Source organism: Phocoena sinus, chromosome 3 (assembly GCF_008692025.1).
Source record: "Phocoena sinus isolate mPhoSin1 chromosome 3, mPhoSin1.pri, whole genome shotgun sequence".
NCBI classification, from domain to species: Eukaryota; Metazoa; Chordata; class Mammalia; order Artiodactyla; family Phocoenidae; genus Phocoena; species Phocoena sinus.
Window position 1 is genome coordinate 167,908,947 of NC_045765.1, and position 24,380 is coordinate 167,933,326.

General features: G+C 40.2%; 1 protein-coding gene across 1 annotated transcript in view; it reads right to left on the reverse strand.

Moving 5' to 3' along the window:
• Nucleotides 1-24,380, reverse strand: part of ADCY2 (adenylate cyclase 2) — a 455,891-nt gene that overhangs the window by 212,609 nt on the left and 218,902 nt on the right. The window contains exon 4 of the mRNA XM_032629124.1: nucleotides 11,352-11,501. Coding sequence (XP_032485015.1) covers nucleotides 11,352-11,501 — 150 coding nt within the window. The remainder of the gene's footprint in view (nucleotides 1-11,351; nucleotides 11,502-24,380) is intronic.

Genomic DNA, 24,380 nt, shown 5'->3' on the forward strand with positions numbered 1-24,380 from the left:
GCACAGGGAACTATGTTCAATATCCTGTGATAAACCATCATAGGAAAGAATATAGAAAAAGAATGTATATATATATATATATAACTGAATCACTTTGCTGTACAGCAGAAATTAACACAACATTGTAAATCAACTATATTTCAAAAAAAATAAAAATAAAAAGAATGTTAGCCAGTTCACATCACTGCCTTATTTAAAACCCTTCGGTGACTTCCCACTCCATGTATAATAAACTCCCAAGACCTTAACACACCTTGTGAGGCCCAGTGTGGGGTCTGGTATCTGACTGCTGTCTCCTTCCCTCTTCTCTTCTCATTCCCAATGATCCCACTGACCTTTATGCTCCTCAAACAGGCCAATCAGGGTCCTAAGTCTAGACCTTTGTAGGCCCACTCCTTCTGCTGAGAGCATTTCTCATCACGTCATCATAGGGCTGCATATTCCTGTGATTCATGTTGCAACTCAACTGTCACATCCCCAGAGAAGCCCCCCTGACTGGCCTCTCCAATGCACCACTCTACGTACCTCTCTAAGCTTTGTCATATTATCTTTTTGTATCTTCTCATGAAAATTCTGCCTTCCGACAGTTATGGTCTATCTCCTGCCATTCGAAGGTAAGCCCAAAGACAGCAGGGGCCTTTAGTCTTCTACTAAGATACTACTCTATTCCCTGGGTGAATCCCCTGGCACATAACAGATAATCGAAGAAAAAAACTGTGAAATAGAAGTTTAGATACATAAGAGGGACTTCCATAGTCTTCATAATCCTGTATTTAATAGAAGAATATATGTAAAAACCTTATTTTAATTTAGTAGTTTATGCACAGGTTTATATGCACGCCATTACCTCTAATATTCCTCATATTTCATTCCTGAGTGTATCATAAAGTCCTACATTCTTTCACATTTATGGAAAACATAGGTTTGGGGGAGGAATTTTCGCATCCAAAAACATACATATATTAAGTGGCCAATAACAGACCAAAGGATTCTTCTTGAGAAGCACAAGAACAAAATTTCCTAAAACTCTGAGGATACTCAGACAACTTAAAAAGGGAAAACTCCAAAGAATAACACCTTCTGAAAACACATACGCATTAACAAAATTCTAAAGCTCCTAACTCATAGTTTTCAATTTGTTATAAACATTGGGGAGTGCCTTGATTCAGCAAGCACAGCCCTAATGCGATGGGAGGTGTTTTTATCTGTGACTATGCTTATGGCGATAGACTCTTAAACACAAATTCAAAAACTTTAATATTTTGAAATCAGCCCCATGCTGGTGAGCCCCAAATGCCTTTTTTCCCCATTAACACGTATACTGGACTATCTTCGACTACGTTTTCAGGAAGAAAACTATGATTGCAATCACAGAAGATCTGACATTTGACTTTGATTTTGGAGTAGGGCACACATTTTCTCCCGTGTGTGACAAATACCAGAAGAATGGTTACTGCAGCCAGAAGGACTGATCCTGGAACTCTTTTTTATTGGGTTTGTTTTACTCACATCAAATGATGTTGAACTTACTTGAGTCTTTCCATTACATTATGCTTTTCCTATTATACAATCTTGCAAGCATCAAACTACTGCGTCACAGGCTATAAAAAATAAGCTGTCTCCAAGAAAAACTGAAAACTTTCAGAAGCCAGAAATATCAAAACCGGATGCTCTCCTGAGGGTGCATCTTCTGTTTTTTGTTTGTTTGTTTGTTTTTGTTGTTGTTGTTTTGTGTGTGTGTGCTTCTCTAGTATTATCAACAAACATTAGCTTGGGATAAACTGGAGCAATATAAGTGTTCCCCAGGTGTTTCTCCAATAAGACAGGTGAGTGGATTCCTCACAATGGACATTAGATTGGGGTTTTGCTCAAGGGTCTTACAGGGAGAAAACTTCTGGAGGTTTTATTTTACCATTTAGCTTTTTTACTGTCATGATATAAATAGGCATTTGCATACATTGCTTGATTAATTATTGTAACCATACTTTATTTTTTTCCTTTAGAACAGGATGTCTAACTTTTTAAAGAATAAACACTGATGCTATTTTCAGCTCCTATTACTAATCTCCTGAAGTGATGCTCTTCGTTAGGCATCAAAATTTGACATTGTTTCCAATGGTCTTCCTCCTCTTTCCCCTTGATCTTTGACCTACAGCTGTTGATTCCTCCTTAAAGGAGCCAGAGTACACATTCACAGCATCACCTTCATTGTAGTCTTTGAAAATATGTAGTGTTCTCATCCATTCTAACTAAAGAACTCATCAGAAAATATTGCAGTCTTGATAATTTGAGGGTTACTTATATATTTTTTCTGGAATTGATTTTCATTTCTCATTTATAAGCTCCTATAAGCATCATGGCATAAACTGTAACATCCCAAAATATCTTGCCCTGGTATTTCTCAATGATACATAATATCTGATTATTGAGAGAATTTAAGCAAGCAATAGTATACAATGCCATGCAAACTCTTAAAGCAATTCTTTTTTTTAAATTTTATTTTATTTTATTTTTATTTTAACATCTTTATTGGAGTATAATTGCTTTACAATGGTGTGTTAGTTTCTGCTTTATAACAAAGTGAATCAGTTATACATATACATATGTTCCCATATCTCTTCCCTTTTGTGTCTCCCTCCCTCCCACCCTCCCTATCCCACCCATCCAGGCAGTCACAAAGCACTGCTGATATCCCTGTGCTATGCAGCTGATATCCCTGTGCTATGCAGCTGCTTCCCACTAGCTATCTACCTTACCTTTGGTAGTGTATATATATCCATGCCTTCTTTAACTTCTTTCTGATGCATTCGAATGGCAAACACTGGGAAGAGAACTCACGTGAAATCTCAACTCTTCGTTTTTTCAACTTCCAAGCAAAACATAAGTGTTATCTTCTACATCATTCGATCTTTCACTAGTGAGTGGTGAGAAAAAGTGGTGACTTACATAAACTATGCCCTTTCCATCGAGGGACTGATACCAAGAGAAAAAATTGTAATTCATCACTTAATGAAATGGAAACAAGTGGCCACCAAGAATGATACAAGTTATGACTCCATCAAGGAAGAGATACCAAAGAAAAAAAAATGACACAAGTGATTATTAAATAAAACAGAAAAAAAGTGGATGGGGTGGGAGAAAAGTTTAACTCATAACCTTTGAGGTTGCAAGTTGGGGTCAGCTTATCTGAACCAAACTGTATGTACCATGTGATGTTTTGTGTTTCTCATCTTCTGCTGTCTGCGCTGGGTGCACGATCCTACCCCAAGATCATGGAATAACATTTATACTGAAACTTGCTGCTTTCATTCTTCAGGAACTGCAGTGAGAAAGTCTCACTCGCTTGAACTCTTCTTGGGCTCTCAATGCCCAATTAGGTTTTTATCAAGAGGCATTACTTGATTGGCATTTCTCTAATGATTAATGATATTGAGCATTCTTTCATGTGTTTGTTGGCAATCTGTATATCTTCTTTGAAGAAATGTCTATTTAGGTCTTCTGCCCACTTTTCTATAGGGTTGTTTGTTTTTTGATATTGAGCTGCATGAGCTGCTTGTATGTTTTGGAGATTAATCCTTTGTCAGTTGCTTCATTTGCAAATATTTTCTCCCATTCTGAGGGTTGTCTTTGGGTTTTGTTTATGGTTTCCTTCGCTGTGCAAAAGCTTTTAAGTTTCATTAGGTCCCATTTGTTTATTTTTGTTTTTATTTCCATTTCTCTAGGAGGTGGGTCAAAAAGGATCTTGCTGTGATTTATGTCATAGAGTGTTCTGCCTGTGTTTTCCTCTAAGAGTTTGAAGGTGTCTGGCCTTATATTTAGGTCTTTAATCCATTTTGAGCTTATTTTTGTGTATGGTATTAGGGAGTGTTCTAATTTCATTCTTTTACATGTACCTGTCCAGTTTTCCCAGCACCACTTATTGAAGAGGCTGTCTTTTCTCCACTGTATATTCTTGCTTCCTTTATCAAAGATAAGGTGACCATATGTGCATGGGTTTATCTCTGGGCTTTCTATCCCATTCCATTGATCTATATTTCTGTTTTTGTGCCAGTACCACACTGTCTTGATTACTGTAGCTCTGTAGTATAGTCTGAAGTCAGGGAGCCTGATTCCTCCAGCTCCGTTTTCCTTTCTCAAGATATCTTTGGGTATTTTGGGTCTTTTGTGTTTCCAAACAAATTGTGATTTTTTTTTTTTCTATTTCTGTGAAAAATATCAGTGGTAGTTTGATAGGGATTGCATTGAATCTGTAGATTGCTTTGGGTAGTATAGTCATTTTCACAATGTTGATTCTTCCAATCCAAGAACATGGTATATCTGTCCATCTATTTGTATCATCTTTAATTTCTTTCAGCAGTGTCTTATAATTTTCTGCATACAGGTCTTTTGTCTCCTTAGGTAGGTTTATTCCTAGATATTTTATTCTTTTTGTCACAGTGGTAAATGGGAGTGTTTTCTTAATATCAGATTTTTCATCATTAGTGTATAGGAATGCAAGAGATTTCTGTGAATTAATTTTGTATCCTGCTACCTTACCAAATTCATTGATTAGCTCTAGTAGTTTTCCAGTAGCATCTTTAGGATTTTCTATGTATAGTATCATGTCATCTGCAAACAGTGACAGCTTTACTTCTTCTTTTCCAATTTGTATTCCTTTTATTTCTTTTTCTTCTCTGATTGCTGTGGCTAAAACTTCCAAAACTATGTTGAATAAGAGTGGTGAGAGTGGGCAACCTTGTCTTGTTCCTGATCTTAGTGGAAATGGTTTCAGTTTTTCAGCATTGAGGACGATGTTGGCTGTGGGTTTGTCATATATGGCCTTTATTATGTTGAGGAAAGTTCCCTCTATGCATACTTTCTGGAGGGTTTTTATCATAAATGGGTGCTGATCATTAGAGAAATGCAAATCAAAACTACAATGAGATATCATCTCACACTGGTCAGAATGGCCATCATCAAAAAATCTATAAACAATAAATGCTGGAGAGGGTGTGGAGAAAAGGGAACCCTCTTGCACTGTTGGTGGGAATATAAATTGATACAGCCACTATGGAGAACAGTATGGAGGTTCCTTAAAAAACTACAAATAGAACTACCATATGACCCAGCAATCCCACTACTGGGCATATGCCCTGAGAAAACCATAATTCAAAAAGAGTCATGTACCAAAATGTTCATTGCAGCTCTATTTACAATAGCCAGGACATGGAAGCAACCTAAGTGTCCATCGACAGATGAATGGATAAAGAAGATGTGGCACATATATACAATGGAATATTACTCAGCCATTTAAAGGAATGAAACTGAGTTATTTGTAGTGAGGTGGATGGACCTAGAGACTGTCATGCAGAGTGAAGTAAGTCAGAAAGAGAAAAACAAATACCATATGCTAACACATATATATGGAATCAAAAAAAAGAAAAAAGTGGTCAGAAGAACCTAGGGGCAAGACAGGAATAAAGATGCAGACCTACTAGAGAATGGACTTGAGGATACGGGGAGTGGGAAGGGTAAGCTGTGACAAAGCGAGAGAGTGGCATGGACATATATACGCTACCAAACGTAAAATAGATAGCTAGTGGGAAGCAGCCACATAACACAGGGAGATCAGCTCAGTGCTTTGTGACCACCTAGAGTGGTGGGATAGGGAGGGTGGGAGGGAGGGAGATGCAAGAGGGAAGAGATATGTGGACATATGTATATGTATAACTGATTCACTTTGTTATAAAGCAGAAACTAACACACCACTGTAAAGCAATTATACTCCAATAAAGATGTTAAAAAGAAAAAAAGAGAGGCATTGCTGTGAGACGTTTCACTCTTGACTCCATGTACCAACTCAGATGCAGACAGACAACTGGGGGAAATGCAGAGTCGTGCCGTGTGAGCAGCAATGTCTATTCTGCTCGTGAAAAGTAGACTTCCGAACGTGGTGAGATGGGACTGTTAAGAGTGTTGGCAAGACTCCCCATGTGTTCTAGCAGACAAAGCAGAACATTTCTCTGTTCAATCTGTTTGCTTCAAGGAAGAAGGGAACTTATTATGGAGGGCATTCAGGAGATGGTATAGCCGGCATCAATCACTACCCGCCCCCCTCACTCCGCCTCAGCACAGTCAATGGCTTGGCCAGGGTGGCAGCTGATTTCTGTTGCTTAAGTTAGTGTGTTAAGTCATGAGAGTTCAATGCAAGACCAGCTACTGATTACTTTCTTAACAGGATACCCTTCTGGATGCTGGAAAGACTGTTTCTTAAATGTGGCAAGAGATCAAGTAGAAGAACTTCCATCAGAGGAAAAGAAGTTAGGAAATTTGACCAAGGTCACATTGAAAGATGACGTACATAACCAAGATTCAGCTCAGGTGGCCTCCAGGGTCCACTGCAGAATGGAAACCAAGCCACAGACAGATTTAACACTGCGGCTTCTTGAGGAAATGATCTTTCATGTAACTTCCTAACATTCTCATGGACAATATGTTCTTATCAGGGCAATGCATTACCTAAGGATAAGCCAGGTAAATGTTTGCTATTGTCTTATGCTTTCTTATGTATCTAGTAATAGTAATAACACAGTTAACTAAAAAAAGTCCTTTATGGCTGGGAAAAATCTCTATCCTCAGAGATCACTCCAAACAACCTAGGCAGAACCAACATGAGAGGCAGAAATAACAACAGTTACTAGCTGAGTGACCTTGGACAAGTAACTTGACAATTACTTTGTTTTAAGTGGGAAAAAGGACTTAAGTCATAGAGTTGATATATAAGAAGACAGGGTAGTAGGCTGAATAATGAACCTGCAAATATGACCCTGTTCTAATCCCTGGAACCTGTATGTTACCTTACATGGCAAACCCAGAACTCTGCAGATGTAATTAAATTAAAGACCTCGAGATGGGGAGATTTTCCTGGATTATCCTTATGGGAGGCAGGAGGGTTAGTGAGAGAGAAGCAAGAAGATGCAAGGGCAGAATCAGAGATTAGACAGGAGGGTTGGAGAGACAGAGAGATCGGAAAATTCTATGCTGCTGAATTTGAGGATGGAAGAACGGGCTAGGACCCAAGGAATGCAGGCAGGCTCTAGAAGCTTGAAAAGGGAACTAAACAGATTCTCCCCTCAAAGCCTACAGAAGGAGCCCGCCCTGCCAATACCCTGACCAAACTCACGAGACTGATTTTGGACTTCTGGTCTCCAGAACTGTACCATAGTGAATCTGTTCTGTTTTAAGCCACGGCATTTGTGGTCATCTGCTACAACAGCAACAGGAAACTGATAAAACAGTGTATGTAAAAGAACTGAATAGACAACCTGGCACGTTATGAGGACTCAGAGAAATATCTGTTCCTTCTTTCTCCTTTTCCCTCATGAAAAGGGACCAAATTTTAGCATCCCAAATCTACAGCAACTCCATCTACACTTTACCTCGCATCATAAATGATTCATGCAATACATTCAGTAGTGCCCTAATATTACCTGCTATCATATTAGGATAAAGATGGGTACATTTATTATCTACCCAACCATGGACACAAAAGGACCACTTATTTGCTCCATTGAAATCTGAAGAGAAGAAACACACTTTTGCCGAAGAGACCAGAAGCCTACTGGTTCACTAACAGCCCCCATGGTGGGCTACAGATCCAGGAATAACATGGGGTCCACACCTCACTTGACTAGTATTCTCCCTCCACTGAAACACATATTGTATCATATTCAATCCACAGGATGGCTCCAGAGGAAGGTAGACCATATAAACGTTCTTTGAATTACATTACTTTCAAACAAAGACAACGTATAAATTGAAGAGTGTTTATTTTCTTTCTATAAAAAAACCAAATCCAGTTTGCAGTCCTACAGAGGCAACATTTATTTCAACTGCCCAGGCAGTTAAGAGAAAGGGTTCCTGTTTTGCTCTGAATCCAGCTCTCATCAATTCTTGAGAGTCTATTACACACTCCAGGGAGAAACACCTGCTTGATAAAGAGCCTCTATGGCACTGACATGGTGCACAAGAAATGGCTTTTACTGCACGATGTGAAACTTAAGACAAAAGTCAAAACTCACCATTTTCAGGCCCCAAAGGTGGCCTCAAGGCTAATGCAATGCATTAGTTTTCCCAGTTACTAAAAAAAAAATATATATATATGATTTTTAGTGGTTATCCATGAGGGCACTTTTAGGGCAAGAGTACAACTCTGAGAAAATCTCTGCTAACATTTTTCATTCCCTTCTCTCTCCAAATCTTATAGCACAAATACTACTTTATTCAAACATGATTTTTAATCTCAAGAAATTCATCTCATTTGCATCTAGGAAAAATAGCACAAAATTTGAAGAAAAGAAAGTACAGAGTTGAGCAATTTTGAAAAGATTTCAGAATCCCTAGCCACTTCCCAGTAATATCAACTATTTGTAGACTCCAGGGCGGTTGCAGAAGGGACAGCTTCCTGGGCTCACAGGACATTTGCCTTCCTCCCCAAGGATTAAGGACGACAGGGGGCTGAAGCTGTGAAAGAGGCCCAGTAACTATGCAAGACGGCAGCCCTCAGTCTCTGGGAGTGTCAACTCACTCTGCGGCAACTGCAGATATAACATTAAAATGGATGGTATAGATTTTAACCAAATGGTGGCTGAAACAAATCATCTTGTAGCTGCTCAGCACACACCCCTACCCTGAATGAAGTCCTTTGAAGGACACTATTGTTTGTCCTAGTGACTGTGGATAAAGCAAAAATGGTTTGTGGTATATTCAATATCTTGTAATAACCTACAATGGAAAAGAATCTGAAAAAGTATTACATATATATATCTGAATCTTTGCTGTACATCTGTACATCTGAAACACCTATATATATAGATATATAGAGATATGGGTATATAGAGAACATGCATAGAATATATATATATAATATATAACATACATATAACATATATAGGTATCTATATAGATATATATAAATATAGCTATAAATATCTGAACCACTTTTCCATACATCAGAAACTAACACAACATTGTAAATCAACTATACTTCAATAATTTTTTTTTAAAACTGGTTTGTGGTAACGGGTGGAGAGGAAGTGGCATGTGGAATCCTTGCACCTTAATTTGGTTTGTGGCCACACCAGGCCTTATGGTCTCTGAGACTGCTCCTCTGTGTGAAGGATACCTAGATTGCCACTGGCCAATTTTTATTTTTTTCCTTAAATCTGTACGATCACACCTTACTGATTTTATTAACTATGGAAAATTTTCATTCCCATTTAATTACACGGTGGTCTGAAAATAAAAACTATAAACATTTATTCTATTCTAGAATCCGAACAAGAAAACTACTACATTACAGGCCCAAGATCCTGAGAGCTGACTTCCAAGTTTGGTAGCAAAATACATGTGTGGTGTCCAATTATATTTTATTAAATATCTTTAGTATAAGTTCCTTCTTCAAAGTGTCCCTTTTCTCTTTCCTTATTTTAAAAAGGATCATTGGCTCCTTTTCATAAACTTGTAAGTGGATGCCCTTATAATACCTCCCACGATGGTCCCATAAAGTCTGTAGCACAAGGTATGCCTCACTGGCCTAGTTCTGGAGCCATGTAAGGTCAAAGCATGGCCCTTCCTGACCACTTGGATGACACCTGGTCCTTGTTGCTCAAGGTCTCTTCAGGGCAGGAAGCAGTGCAGACCAGGTCAGCAGTCTGACTTACCACTCTGTCAAATCTGTACTATAAACATTAGGTTATATAAACCCTCAACTTGGAATTTCAGGTCTTCCTGACCTTGGTGCAAGTGATGGAAAAGAAAGTTAAATATGACTGCCAGGACCAACCTGATCCAGTCACTGCTGTTTGAAAAAGGATACCATCTCTCCCAAAACATCTGAACTCTGTAGAGGGAACAATCGTGAACACTAAGTGCTGTGTGTTGAATCTATGGAATTTTCTAGAACCCAGATTTGAACTATTACTGAACATGGATAAATGTACAGTATATGAAGATATATCAGTTAACAGACCCACGTCAACAACTGTCTATTTCTCTTAATGTGGAACACAGAGTTTGATATACATAGGGACCAAAGAATTAAACATTAATATCTGAATACTTCTGCTACACATGTTGTAACACAAATTTTTTTTAAAAAAACAAACTGGGAGATTTGCTAATACCAGTGGGAAAGCAATATTTACAGCCACATCCCAGTACCTTGAATCATGCCTGCCACAAACTAGATGCTCAGTCAATATTTGTTGAATGACAAGCAGACCTCCCTGTTTTCAAAAAGGAATCCAATTACTATTCATCGGTCCATACACAAATAAAAGTCTAGTGTCAATATTTAAAGGATTTTTTTTGCTCACCACCATAATACATTTTGATGAAATTATTATAAAATGGACTAACTCGATACAACTTAACAAATAATAATAACACATCTTCTATGTGCCAAATACTGATGAATGTGCTCAGAGAGGGGTTCACAGAGAGTCATGCCAACCATCACCTTTACAGATGGAAACTGGGTTCCTGCGGAAATACACAAACCCAAGTAAAAAAAACAACAAAACTATTCATATGGATATTCCACCACGACCTGAAGTTAAGCATGTCAAGATCAGGACCCCTTCCTGGTTTCCCCTCCAAAGCATATCTGCTTCACCAGCTTGCCACCATCCTGGATGAGACCACATGGATCCTAGATGGCTTTGCTTCCCACATCTCCTACTATCTCCATTTCCTATTTTTGCAGTGCTTCATCAGAGCCTATGTATTTCCCTGATGTATGTTTCCATGCATCACCCACATCGAACACTGCAGGACAGCCCTCGACACTATAACAACTAGTTCCCTACCAGACCTTCCCTCCCAACTCCAATCACCTCCCTCAAGGATGAGCTCAATCACCCCATCCCACTTCATCATTTCGTCCCATCCCACCACAGGTGCAAAACAGGCCCTATACGAAGTGCTATTGAAGACACAGGCAGATTTCAGGTGGGGCACACTCTTGCCACAGAGGAATATGCTTTAACCCAAAATGAGCGTCTTAATAAAGTGTCACTGTAATGATAACCATTATCATTATTATTTGAACGGTGGTTGCTGGGGCTGTCAGCATGTGGGTGATCCTGGGGTTGCTGGGTCTGAGTCTGATGATGCCATCTCTGCTTGTTGGTTCATGATTCAATCTACCCAGCACACCTCCTGAGGCTGGGCAGGCAGGGCCATCAGATGGCTACTCTGGTTTCCTTCTGATGCCCGTGAGCAGATGAACTGCACACTCGACGTTAGCAGTGACAACATCATTTCAACAATGTCTCAAATAACGTGGACGTAAGATTGAACATGCATTTTACCTGCTGACGCTTTTCAAATTCCAACTTGATCCGGGACTTGATGCAATTGCAAGTGTCCTGATACGTCTGCTGCAGAGCGAGTTCCATGAGGTGCTTATGGTACGCCCCGGCCAGGTTCCCGCAGATGAAGATGATCACGTTGGCCAGGATCTGAGGACACAAAGAGCCACTCAGTAGGGCGACCGTTTATCCTTGGAGAACAGAACAACACCACAACGCACGTGAGCAGCAGTCTTCAAAAAGATGATTCTGCCTGAGGTTAATCTTATTTCTGTTCCCGAACTCACATTTTTATTTACTTAACAGAAAAGGATTCCACCCCCTTCTTGGATCCGTGCCCTCTGACAGGTCACTTTGCTGCCCCTCCCCTGTCTCTGGGCTCAGCCATGTGATTCGCTACAGCTAATGCAATGTGGGTGGGAGTAATCGAGTGCCAGATCCAGCCCAGGTTTAGAAGGCCTGGTGTGTTCTGGGTGACACTCTCGTGTCTCATCAGGAAAAGACTAGCCCGCTGGTCCCGGGAAGATGAGAAACTCATGGAACAGAGACACTCAGCCAACCCACAGTCCACTATCGAGGCCACTGGGATTTCATGGTTGTCATACAGCACTACTGTGGTACTAGATGATACAGGCTGCCCTCACATCGAACCTGTATTCACTGAGCCTGGAGAAGTTATATTCCCCATTATTTACTGTTTATATAGGAATATAGGAACCTTTCAAACCATGTAACTTGTTGCTCTCTTCATGATAAAAACCATTCATGTTCACAAAAATTTGTGGTGGGAGGGGAGAGAAAAATATATAAAGAAAAACTACAAAGAACCTATAATTGCCCTGCCCACAAAGAACTTGGTGCCATATTTTCTTTTGTCAAGACCGTTACCTTGTTCCAAAGGAACCAAGTTCATTCTGAATGCAGTGTTTTGCTTTGCTTTTTTCATTTAACATTTAATCTGATTTTTTTCAGATCATGAAAATTCTGTAGAAACAGGATTTTGAATGCTTAGACAATATTCAGTTCTATGACTATATCATAACTTAGTTATGTCTATACTACCTATTAATATTCTTTATTAGTAAAGAATACTTTATTACTTACTTTATTAATATTCTTTATTAATAGTCTTTGCATTTGCTTTACGCTACAGTGGTCAACCTCGTGTCTAAAGCTTTGGCCTCATATTTAATCATTTCTCAGGCTCAATTAGTAAAATACACTGAGTTGAAAGCCTTGAATATTTTAAAGTTCTTGATACATATGGCAAAATTGCTCTGAGAAAATGTTCCACTGATATTCTCACCACTAGTGTATGACCATGGTCTTTTCAAGGCCCACTATTAACACAGAGCAAGTGGTAAAAATTAAATAAAACTGATGATCATGTGTTCAGGGCTAGACCTGCACAGGTCTGGCAGGGCATGCACGGTCACACCTGCAGAAAATGTCCCTCCGCTCTCAACCCCCTCCACATGACCCTTCCTCTCACCAAACGGGCACTCATCCCTTCAACAACAAAGGCAGAGCGTCTGTGTCCAAAAGCTCTGTGCTCCTTGCTAAGGGTCTCCCACTGACACAGGTCAGCTTAACACATCAGTCAACTGACACGGGCAGCATGCATGCCAGGACTCAAACACTCTTGGGGGAATTTTTATTCCTAAGCCTTCAAGGTTCCCATGACAGGACTTCACAGAGAACCATGCCATCCTCCCTCTGCACAGTGTAGTACTCCCGATGATTAAAATATTAGCTCTGTGCATTGCTGAGTGTGTGTGTGTGTGTGACATGCATCTGTATGTGATTTGCATATGACACATGCATGATACGTGTGTACATAATATGCATGTAAGATTTCTGTGATGTGTATGGTGTGTGTGATTTGTATATGTGATATATCCATGTGACACGTGTCTCTCTCTGAGTGATTCATGCATGATGTACGTATGTGGTACACATGTGTACATGGTATGTGTTATGTGAATGATATGTGTAATGGATGTGTGCATGTCGTATGTAATTTATATATGGGATAAACGTGTGGTTTGGGGTAGTGTGTGTGGTGTGCATACATCATGTGCACACGTGACACATGCATGTGCTCTGTGTGTGCCTCAGCACAGAACAGGGGAGCAGTGTGCTCGTCTTCGGTGTTGCTCCCAAGCATTTCTAGTTGCACAGGCTCTGTTCCTTCCCACTGCCGTCCTTTCCCACATCACCCCCGTGGATGTCAGTCCTTCGAGGATGTGGGAAAGCTCATGAGCTTCCTGGCTTCCTGCCTGAGCACAGGTAATTTCAGAGCCGGGCCCAGGGGTGCACTGTTAATTTAGTCCTGTCATACTTTGCTTCTGCAAAATGACCATCTGCTTCGCTAAAGATTCTTCAGACCTTGACATTGCTGAGTTTGCTTTGAAGAACAGTGACCCAAAGAATGCAGGAACCAGAAGTGCCAACACAAACCAGACTGCCCAGAATTAGAAAGCACCAACTCTTTCCTTATTAGGTGCAGCTGAAATAATAATAAAAATAACTGTGATTATCTATGAGAGCTTCTTCTTTTTCTCCTTAAAAATGCCTTCAAACAAAGACGCAAACATTTTAGGAACTCAGTTCCTCCAAAATAAGAACCAAATGTAAGCAAGGGAACTGAATAAAGCCATCCCCTGTCCCCTGGCCTCCCTCAGCAGGGAGTACGAAAGGGGCATCTCTATTACAACACTGCCTGCTGACCCAGTGCCCTGGCAACTTTGCAATGTCACGGAATGGAAGGAAAAGCCTTCTTTCGCTCACTCATTCATCCATTCATCCATCTGGTCAATGGATGCTGCATTGCTTCAAACAACATGTAATTCGAACCCTCCCTGGCTATAGATAATTAGAAAGAATGCATTTATAGATTTTTATTTGTATATGTAAAGGAAATGCTTAAGAAATAAACAGCTAAGAGTTTTAATGCCAAGTTGTTATGGTCTTTCTCTTCTGGTGGAAAATTTAATCAAATTACAAGCATTTTTCTGATCCCTGTTTCATCCTAAAATACCGTAGTCTAAGGTTAATAGAATTAGTCCTGGTATTTTAATAACTACACATATTTACATATGTGATTGATATCCTAAAGCATTTTTCCGTCAAAAGGGCGCATTCATATAATGACTCTATAAAACCTAGGGCACAAGGAAGTGATGTGGTTAAGGTTTTCTTTTCAAAAATAATATCACAGCATTTTACTTCCTAGAAGACTGTTTAACACACAATAAAACACACAATAAAAAATCCTATTTTCACAATGTTGGATTTATTTTATAACATCATACTGTCTTGATGTCTTCTTTTATCTCGTTGCTTCATTTAGCTACTCTCACATCTGTCAGAAAATAGGAGAAGAAACTTATCTTCCCAAGAGATGTCTTGGAAGAAAATAAATTGTTTAAGGTAATAACAGCAGCCAAGGTTCACCATGAAGTTTCAAATTAGGCCTTAAGATCAAGCTTGACCCACAATCCAGAATCTGTGCAAACCGGACTCTGCCCAGTTGTCACAGAAGCCTGGTTGTCTCCACCACTTTCCATTTCCCCAACTTCACTTGATGTGAGGGTGGGAAGATTGGTCAACACTTGTCAGTGATTCTCAGGAGATGCATAAATAATCAGTCCTGTGCTGGTGGGAAGGCCGGTACCCACCAGCAAACTCTGATTCTGTTTCTTTCACAGCCATCACCTTGCCTTTCCAAACACACCTTGTTTCATCCTTGCAAGAGTCCAGAAAGTAAAACAGCCAGGAAGATGGACATTTTTGTTATTTCATTTTATAGGCAAAGAAACAAAAGTCTACAAAATTAAGAGACTAGAGGGCAGGGCTCCACCAGGCTCTCAGGATTACCCCATACCAACCCACATGGCCCTGATTCACATGGGCCAGGGCACATTGGTCTAGCATAATCCCACCCTCTACTTGGGCGTGGGGAAAGTATTTCTGAAGAATTTCTAAAGAGACATGTGTAAGCTTTGAAGCAGCTAACACCATTTTCCTTTACAAAGCATTTGTATTTGATGCTATAAAGCGCCTTCATCATTTAAAGTTCTTTTAAGTGGCTGCAGTTTGGAGACCACACATCCATGGAGCATTTAACTATGATGCTGGTACATCGACGTACATTCAGAGGAAAGTAACAGGACGTGAGGCCGTTCCTAACGGGATCACGTGACCAAGGGCAACTGACCCGAGCAGGGTTATTTCACCCGGGAAACGGACATTTAAGGATGTGAGCTCACTGTCTTCAAACAGTTGAGAAATTATCACGAGGATTAGGTGACCACTCAGGTCCTCTGTGACTCTTTTAAAGAGTTTTAAAATTGTTCAATACTCCCATTCTTAACCTCAGGTTAGGGGTTGCCGATTACAATGTCCACAGAGGTCAGCAGGCAGCACACATGCAAGCTGAGGATGGGGTGAGGCTCCTGGTAACAGATGAAGCCCCATCACTCAAAACCATGATTTCCCTGTGAGCTCACTGCACAGGGCTGGAGGAGAAAGGACAGTACAGCATTTAAAACAGGTCCTCAGCTTAAAACAAAGCAGATCATAAATATGCAAAAACACCAATTATAAGTCAAAGGATAAAAGGGATTATAAGAACTTGATGAACCGAGCTGCAAATGAATATTTAGCAAGCTCACTGCATCTCATAAGCATCAAATTTGGCTTAAATAAAACAATGCTCTTGCTTGGGAGAGAAAATGATCAAGGTAGAATTTTCCTTAACTGAGCTCTCAAACATGGCTACAGAGAATCACAATTCCATCTCCTCAGCATTTCCTGCAACCCCCAAAGAATTAAGTTTGCTATATGCCCTGGCCTCAGGATTTCTGTTTTTTATCAGCCTTTTAGTATAGACCAGAAACACTGTGCTTTGGCTATAACATCTAATGATCCTCAGGTCACATGCTGGAATCTTCTTCTAATTTAGAATCCCTCCAGATAAGGAGTGGAGTCAGAAAATATTATGGGCTGAGTGTCATGTCCTTCCCAGATGTATATACTGAAGCCTTAACTCCCAATATGATGGTATTAGAGGTGGGACCCTTGGGAGATAATTAGGTTTAGATAAGGTCATGAAGGTCCGGTCCCCATGATGAAATTAGCGTCCTTATAAGGAAAGGAAGAGACTCTCTCTGTCTCTCTCTGTCTCTCTGTATCTGTCTGTCTGTCTCTCTTCCTCTCTCTGCCATGTGAGAAGGGGTGTCTGCCAGGAAGAGGGCCCTCACGAGAACAGAATCATCAGCACCTTGATCTCAGCCTTCCCAGCCTCCAGGGATGTGAGAAATAAGTATCTCCTGTTTGCACCACCCAGCCTGGGGTGTTTTGTTATGACAGCGTGAGCTAAGACAGAAAGTTATGAAGAAAATTGAAAAACCAACCACCTCAACAATGGGTGTTATTAGCGTTTTGGTTGGTTAGACTGGAATTGAAAATTGGGAGTCAAATGCAACTTGATTTCCTATCGAAATGGCCGCTAGAAATAGTACTATTGGTTGTGATTATTATTTTCATTATTCTCTTTTATATTAGAGATGTTATTATTAGGTCTTTTTGAATAGCATACATTATGCTATTTTTCCAGCTATATTTGGGCTAAAGGGCTAAAGAATCTTACACTTAGGGTTCAAGTTTGGTATCACAGCTAGATAAAATTTCAGAGAGGAGTTTGAGAGTCATTTGCTTCTCTCAGGAGTGTTCCACCAGCTCATTACAGGCCAGTGGAAAGAGATGGGCCTAGAAGATACTCAAGATCTTGATAGAAAGTTCCTCTCACAAATTAAGTCATTGAGAACACATCTTCCCTAGAAGGGAAAGCTGGCTTCACCCTGCAGAAACCCAGACTTGTACATCTCAGCTCAGGGATTGCAAATTTGAAACTGATGGGGAGAAAGCTGGCTTGATTAATAGTTTAGAATAACAGAAAGGAGACAAAACATAGAGTTTCCAATATTCAGAACTCAGTGGAAGAAGAATGCACAAGCCTCCCTCCACCGAGATCCATAGGTCACTCTGCTTTCCACAGAGGAGTGCACTGTCACGCGTTTGTTCTCTCATCCAGGCTCTCTCTGATTTCAAGCACGTGGAAGAATCTTAGCTTTCAGGGTTTAGTTCCTCTCCACCAAAGGAGAGAGAAGAGCAAACAAATAAGCTGTATGGAAAGGAGGGAGCTACTAACTCCAGAACTCATAGCTCACTTCTGTGGCCAAAATGGGACCAGTCATTTCCTTTTCGTTGTTAACTTACTCTGCAGGCCATTTCTGTAAAACAACACCAGCAGACACTCTTCTCCCCACTCTCTTTGTTTCACAGAGCTCCAAGCCCAATTGGGAGTTTACCTGTGATTACAAAGGACTTTTATTAGAGTTAGTCTCCATCTGGTCCAAACTGCCTCCTGCCCTTCTGCTGGCACAGTGACGTCTGAATGATTACATCTGACATTCTGTCAACCAATCGATGATTAACTGAACTTTCCATCTTTACTAGTACCCAACAGAAGCCACTGTCTCCTTGGTCTTTGTGAGTCCACATAGTTGAATGAAAGTTAATTATTCCAAAGAGGTTCCACTCTTTCAGAAACCCAGGGGACAAAGCAGTGCTGGATTGTCCAATGGGCTTAATAAATGCTGGTTTCTGGGTATTCCTGAACCTTCTCTCCCCTATATAATGACATACACGCAATAGGAGAACACTTCTAAGTGCTGTGTCTCAGTGCGTTTCAAAAACTTTAGAAACATATAATTATATACTAAGTAAAACTCAAATTTTATTCACCCTGAATCAGCTCACCTAAGGATTTGCACTAAGCTATACAAAATTTGCCTAATTCTGGTGATTTCAGTGGACTTACAAGTGAAAAAAAAGATACTTGAGCACACTTTAGACTTTAATTTAGATAATCTCTCTAATTAGTCTGGATCAATGAAATTTAGCTTCGTTTAAACACTATACACAATTATCTTCACTTATCACTGCTTTATAGTTGACACATTTGATCCACATTTAAAAAGCTGAGGCAACAGGTGTTCAGATTCAGTCAACAAACATGACCAAGGCTATCAGACACTCCAACCTGTGCAGCTTAGTTTAAGATGAAATGATACACCACTTCATGTGAGATAAATATGCCTCTTCAACCAACAGCATGCAAGAAGGGACGCACATCTTTTATGGGTACTCGGGGTACATTTGCACGAATACCCCATTGGCAACTTGCATTATGACCTACTTGTGATCCCATTTATAACCTATACAATAGTAGATAAATTAGAATTAAGCAAACCAAGCACAATATACCCTGCCAATTATGACTGAAGAAGACGACACCTTATGAAGTTGAATGGAACTAAATGTAGATATCAAATGTAACATGATAACAGAGGGACAAGTTTGCTGAGGGCAATAACACCACAGGGATAGCACAGCCAATCCTGGGTATGAACTTAAACATGACATTAGCAAGTGCATTCACACGGAAGTGATAGATTGCAAAGTCCTGTGCAGTCACAGCCTCCAAATACAGGAGAAAAAACAATGAATGCTGTGATTCTCAAGGTCTACCCTGGAATTGCCCTTTTTAATCAGACCAAAAGATATTCCATAAAGTCATGCTGTGATTACAAAAGATAAATAACTGCTTGGCTGCATAACTGAAACCTTCTGCAAATTGGAAAACAAAGAAATTTCCTATTACAAACTAAACTAGATGTTTCATTAATGATACTAATTAGGGGAGGGGATGGCTGGCAGCAGCTTTCCCTTTAACAGGATAAGAGGCTGAAATGTACTTAAAAGTAGTGTCTCCCCGAAGGGTGCTCCTGGGTTTCCTCGCCACCTTCTTTCCTCTCCTACTGAGGGTTTTCCTGAGGAGTGGGTCTTGGAGGAAGCAAAGAGATTTATACCGTTGACACCAGACTCTGACTTCTGAGCAATTTCAACCAGAGAATATATTGGGCTGGCCAAAAAGTTCGTTCGGGTTTTTGTACGCTGCTACAGAAAAACCCGAACAAACTTTCGGGCCAATGCAGTACATTAGTTCCACCCAGATCACCAAGAGGCATCTCATGCTCTCTCACAGGGCCACGACCAAGCAGCTCTTCCCAGTCAGCACCATTCCAGGACCCTAATCAAAGAAATGGGTTTTGCTAAATCCGTGTGTGCGCTAATCTCCTTGGGCTGCAGGGACAAAATACCACAGACTCAGTGGCTTAAACAATAGAAATTTTTGTTTGTTTCTTTGTTTACAGTTGTGGAAGCTGGACGTCCAAGATCAAGGTGTCAGCAGGGTTATTTTCTCCTAAGACTTCTCACCTGGCTTGTAGATGACCACCTTCCAGCTGTTTCCTCACATGGCCTTTTCTCTATGCAAGCCTGTGTGCCCCTGGGGTCTCTCTGTGCGTCCTAATCTCTTTTTCTTATAAGGACACCACCCTAATGGCCTCATCTTAGCTCAGTCACCTCTCCAAATGCCCTGTCTCTAAATACAAACACATTCTGTGGTACTCAAGGTTGGGCTTCAACATTACTCTCTTAACTTTCATATAGAACACAGAGCAGTGCTAATTATATTTATCATGTTATACACTGCATCCCCAATACTTATTTACTTTATAACTGGAAGTTTGTACCTTTTGACTGCCCCTCACTCAATTCCCCCACCTCCAACATACTACTGAGGTTTTTTTTTCTATTTTTTTAATTGAAGTATCCTTGATTTACGATGTTGTACTAATTTCTGCTGTACAAAGGACTCAGGTATACACATATATACATTCTTTTTTTATATTCTTTTCCACTATGGTTTATCCCAGGAGATTGGATATAGTTCCCTGTGTCTTTAAAACTATTGGGTTTTAAAGACAGATTATTTATAAATTACTAGAAAATTCACTTAAAGGTTAACCCTGCATTCCTTAGAAATTTGGGGCTGGTAGCTCTTTTGCAGAAATGCCACATACTGCTGATGGTTTAATACAAACTAAGACATTCATTACATCACTTTGTTTGTTCAAAAAACATTTATTGAGCATTTATTTATAATCAACTAAATGTTATATTCTCCCCACCCAAGAAATGAACCTCACTGACAAAAATGTAATAAAACAGACCAATAATAAATGTCAACAAAGCAAGCAAACAAAGGCAGGTGATGCAAAGCAGGCTTCTAGGAGCTGCACAGGTGAGATTTCAGAGGGATGGCCGTGGTCGTCCTACTGTTAGGGTTCCCCATTAGCGGGCCGTCTTTATGAGACTTATGGATGCTGTGGTTGAAGGAAACCTGCTGATAAACTGAGCATGCATTGCATACATCCTCCAACATTATTATAAACTTTTACTTGCAAAAAGTAAAACCACTAATGCAGAGGTTCCCAAATTTTCTTGTTTCACAATGCCCGTAGTGTCTTATTAATATTTTCATAGCATTCCTAGGCCAAAGGAGATATCTAACAGTCTTGTTTATTAAGTAGTAAGGTCTGAACTGCTTAAATATTATGCCCTAACAGCTTAGGAGTTGTTGGAAGAGAAATCCAACATATATATTGAAATAAAATATTATAATGTTATTTCATTCTTAAGTAGCCACTTACTACGGGCCCTCAGTAGTCAGTGTGTCTGTTGAGCATTGCATCTGCACAAGCACTAGACTCGGATTCAGCACCACCACTCACGTTTCCTACTCTGTCTTGATCTCCCCAGGCCACTGTTCTTTTTCTCCGTCACATATGCCAAAAACCCAGCTTGACAACAAAAGGAATGCAGTGCCACCTAATGTTGAAACCATCAACTACCTTGAGTTGATTTCCACAGTGACAGATGTCCAGTGTTGCTAGGTTCCCCTTGAAATTTTAAAATATCCTGGGATGCCCTGGTCGTGCCTTAACACATGGTTTGGAAAGCACATCACTAATGACATACAATTTCAATATCAATAACAAAAATATATTAACTAATTAGGTAGAATAAAAAGGGTTACTAAACTCATGATGGGTCTGCTACCTATTTTCTCCTTAATCGACTCTGAGAAGACACACGTGATTCAACCAAGCATATATGAGACTTCATATGTGGAATCTAATTTTTTAAAAAAATGATACTAGTGAACTTATTTACAAAACAGAAACAGACTTACAGATATCGAAAACAAACTTATGGTTACCAAAGGGGAAACATGGGGGGAAGGGATAAATCAGGAGCTTGGGATTAACATACACACACTATTATATATGAGACAGATAATCAGCAAAGACCTACTGTATAGCACAGGGAACTCCACTCGATAATCTGTGATAACCTATATGAGAAAAGAATCTGAAAAAGAGTGAATACACGTATATGCATAACTGAGTCACTTTGCTGTACACCTGAAACTAACACAGCATTGCAAATCATCTACACTCCAATAAAATTGAGTATATATATGTATGTGTATATATATATATGTATGTATATATACATACATATATATATATGACTTGTTGGCAGTTTACACAGACGTGTCTATTTCTCCCAAGTAAACCCGAGCTGAAAGTATTATCGTGCAGATTGTGGGAAGCTGCGGCCCGGAGTAGCAATGGGTTTAACCTTCTGGGTTCAGGTCTTCTCTGTGTCATTAGTGATAGCAACTACTTCCTCCCCAAGCCAACTAGTCTTCCTTGGGGACAAGAAGCCACAATTAAATATACCCCGTGAGTTCAGTTTCAGTCAAGGGCTCACCCAAAAAAGATGGCGTATGCAAAAGAGGCAAAGTCTCATGAAATGACAATTTACAAAGGTTTTCAGATGGTGGGTTTCACATACACTGTCTCAGCCTATCAAGAAAATGAGTTAAAGCCCAAACCCTCATTTGGGACCATAATGATCATATTTTTAAAATCTCCAGTGTTTTTCAAGTCTAAATACATTTCTGTGATGAACTAACATGCTTCCTGATGGTGTGAAGAAGCATTTCAAGCCAGGAATGAAACAGAAATCTATCCAAGGCTACTAGAATTCCAAAGAATGAGTATAAAAAGTTAAAATACTCATTTCTATTTTCCAGTGGACATATTACGTAATAAACCTGCCCACTAAAATTCCAGAGTAAAATTATTAGATGAGCAGTCCGGGGGTACTAATTTTTTAAGGACAATAATAAAGAGTAGAATTCTTAGTTCACAGCTAATGAAGTTCCCTTTATTTTGCATCATATGTAAATCAGTCATTAACCAATTAGGGTAATGTTTACTATCTCACAATTTAACTATTTGAGAAACAATTTCATGCCTTTTTAGAATGAGTTTGCAAGGATATTTGGAATATTAAATTAAATAGAAACAGCAAAGAAGTTTATTGCTATAGGTTTAAAAGACAAAGAGGAATTATCTCTACACTGAGAAATTATCTCTATACTGGAAAGAAGAGGCAGGACATGCAGAGTTTCCTGTGATCAGGTGGTCCTGAAGGTTGTTTTCCCCCCATCAGAGAAATGGAAATGTTGTGCTTGCTACAGGAAATAGTCTTCACACCTTAAGGATTTCTATAGGCAATCACACACTGAAAGATGCTGATGAGAAAAAACCATGCCTAGCATCAAAACCACATGGGAGTAGAATTGGAATGGAGGAAACGGTTTGATTTTAGAATATGCATTTAGAAATTTCTTTGTTGGGATGAAATTTGACAACCAAATTCCACCACTTGCAAGAAAAATACCTTTTAACCTTGATGCAGAAGAAAACCACACAGCCTGACCATCACCTTGATTATCAATTGTCTCCAGGCAACAGGGATTTCAGGCTCCAGTTCATGCCCGCTATTTCTGTCATCAGTCTCTCCCTCTTTGAACCATTCCCAGCAGCAAGCAAGTCTGCTCCCAACCAAGCAGTGCCTTCCCTAAACACAACACAACCCTGCCTTCTTCTTTATTTCTCATTTCCCTTAACAGCTGAACCTCAATGGCTTGTCTACTGAAGCTCTTCCTACTTCTTTGGCCTCTGATTCTCCATATCCCATTTCAAACTATGTAGCAACCCCAAGAAGCCACAAAAACTACTCTTGTCAAGCTCACTGGTTACCTACAACTTCGTTAATCCCATCCACTCCTTTCTATGCTCTCCTTACCATGACTCCCGAGCAGCATCCTCAGCAGAGCTGGTCCCTTTCTCCTGCCAAGGATCCTGGTCTCTCTCAGCTTCCTTGGCCCCATGCTCCCTGGGGTCTGGCCATTCCGCTGACTCCAATGCTCTGACTCAAATACTGCCCTCTCCGGGGCTCAGTCTAGGTCCCTTTCTCTTTAAATTCCCCCCTTTTCCCCTTGCAGGGACATCCATATACCTGGCACCTTCTTCAACACCATCTAAATAGCACCAACTCCCAAAGGTGGACCTTGAGCCCAGATCTTCCTTCTGAAGTCTAGACCCAGAAGAGTTGGCCTGCCCACTTTAATGTCTACACTGAACTCTTCACACATCTTGCCCCAGTCTGCATCTTTAGTTTCTATTCAGGCCCTACCCCTCAGTTCCACTCAAGGTACCGTGCCCTCCTTGGGGGTCATCCAGCTTGCCCATCTCTCCAGGCTCAAGGCCTTTGCACACACAGTTCTCTCTGCCTGAGAAGCTCCTTCCTGCCCCTCTTCCTGTGTGGGGCCTACTCACACCTGGCTTCCATGACAGGCCTGCCCTGAGCGTGCTCCATGAGGGTCTCCTGGTAATCCACCAGCTGCACCCTGCTATTTCTCCCAATATCACTTTGCTCCCCAAAAGGTGATAGCTTGCATTTACCCATTAGCTTATTGCCTGTCTCTCGTGTTTTGCTCTATGGTCCATGAGGGCAGGGATCCCATCTGTTTTATTCCATTATGGATACATTGGGTAATTTGTATAGGGTCTGTCATAATGTGTTCTTGGTAAATAGTCTCTGTTTCTTTTTTCGCTTTTGTTTGTTTTGTTTTGTATTTTTGTCTCCATTGGGTCTTCATTGCTGCATGTGGGCTTTCTCTAGTTGCAGCAAGCGGAG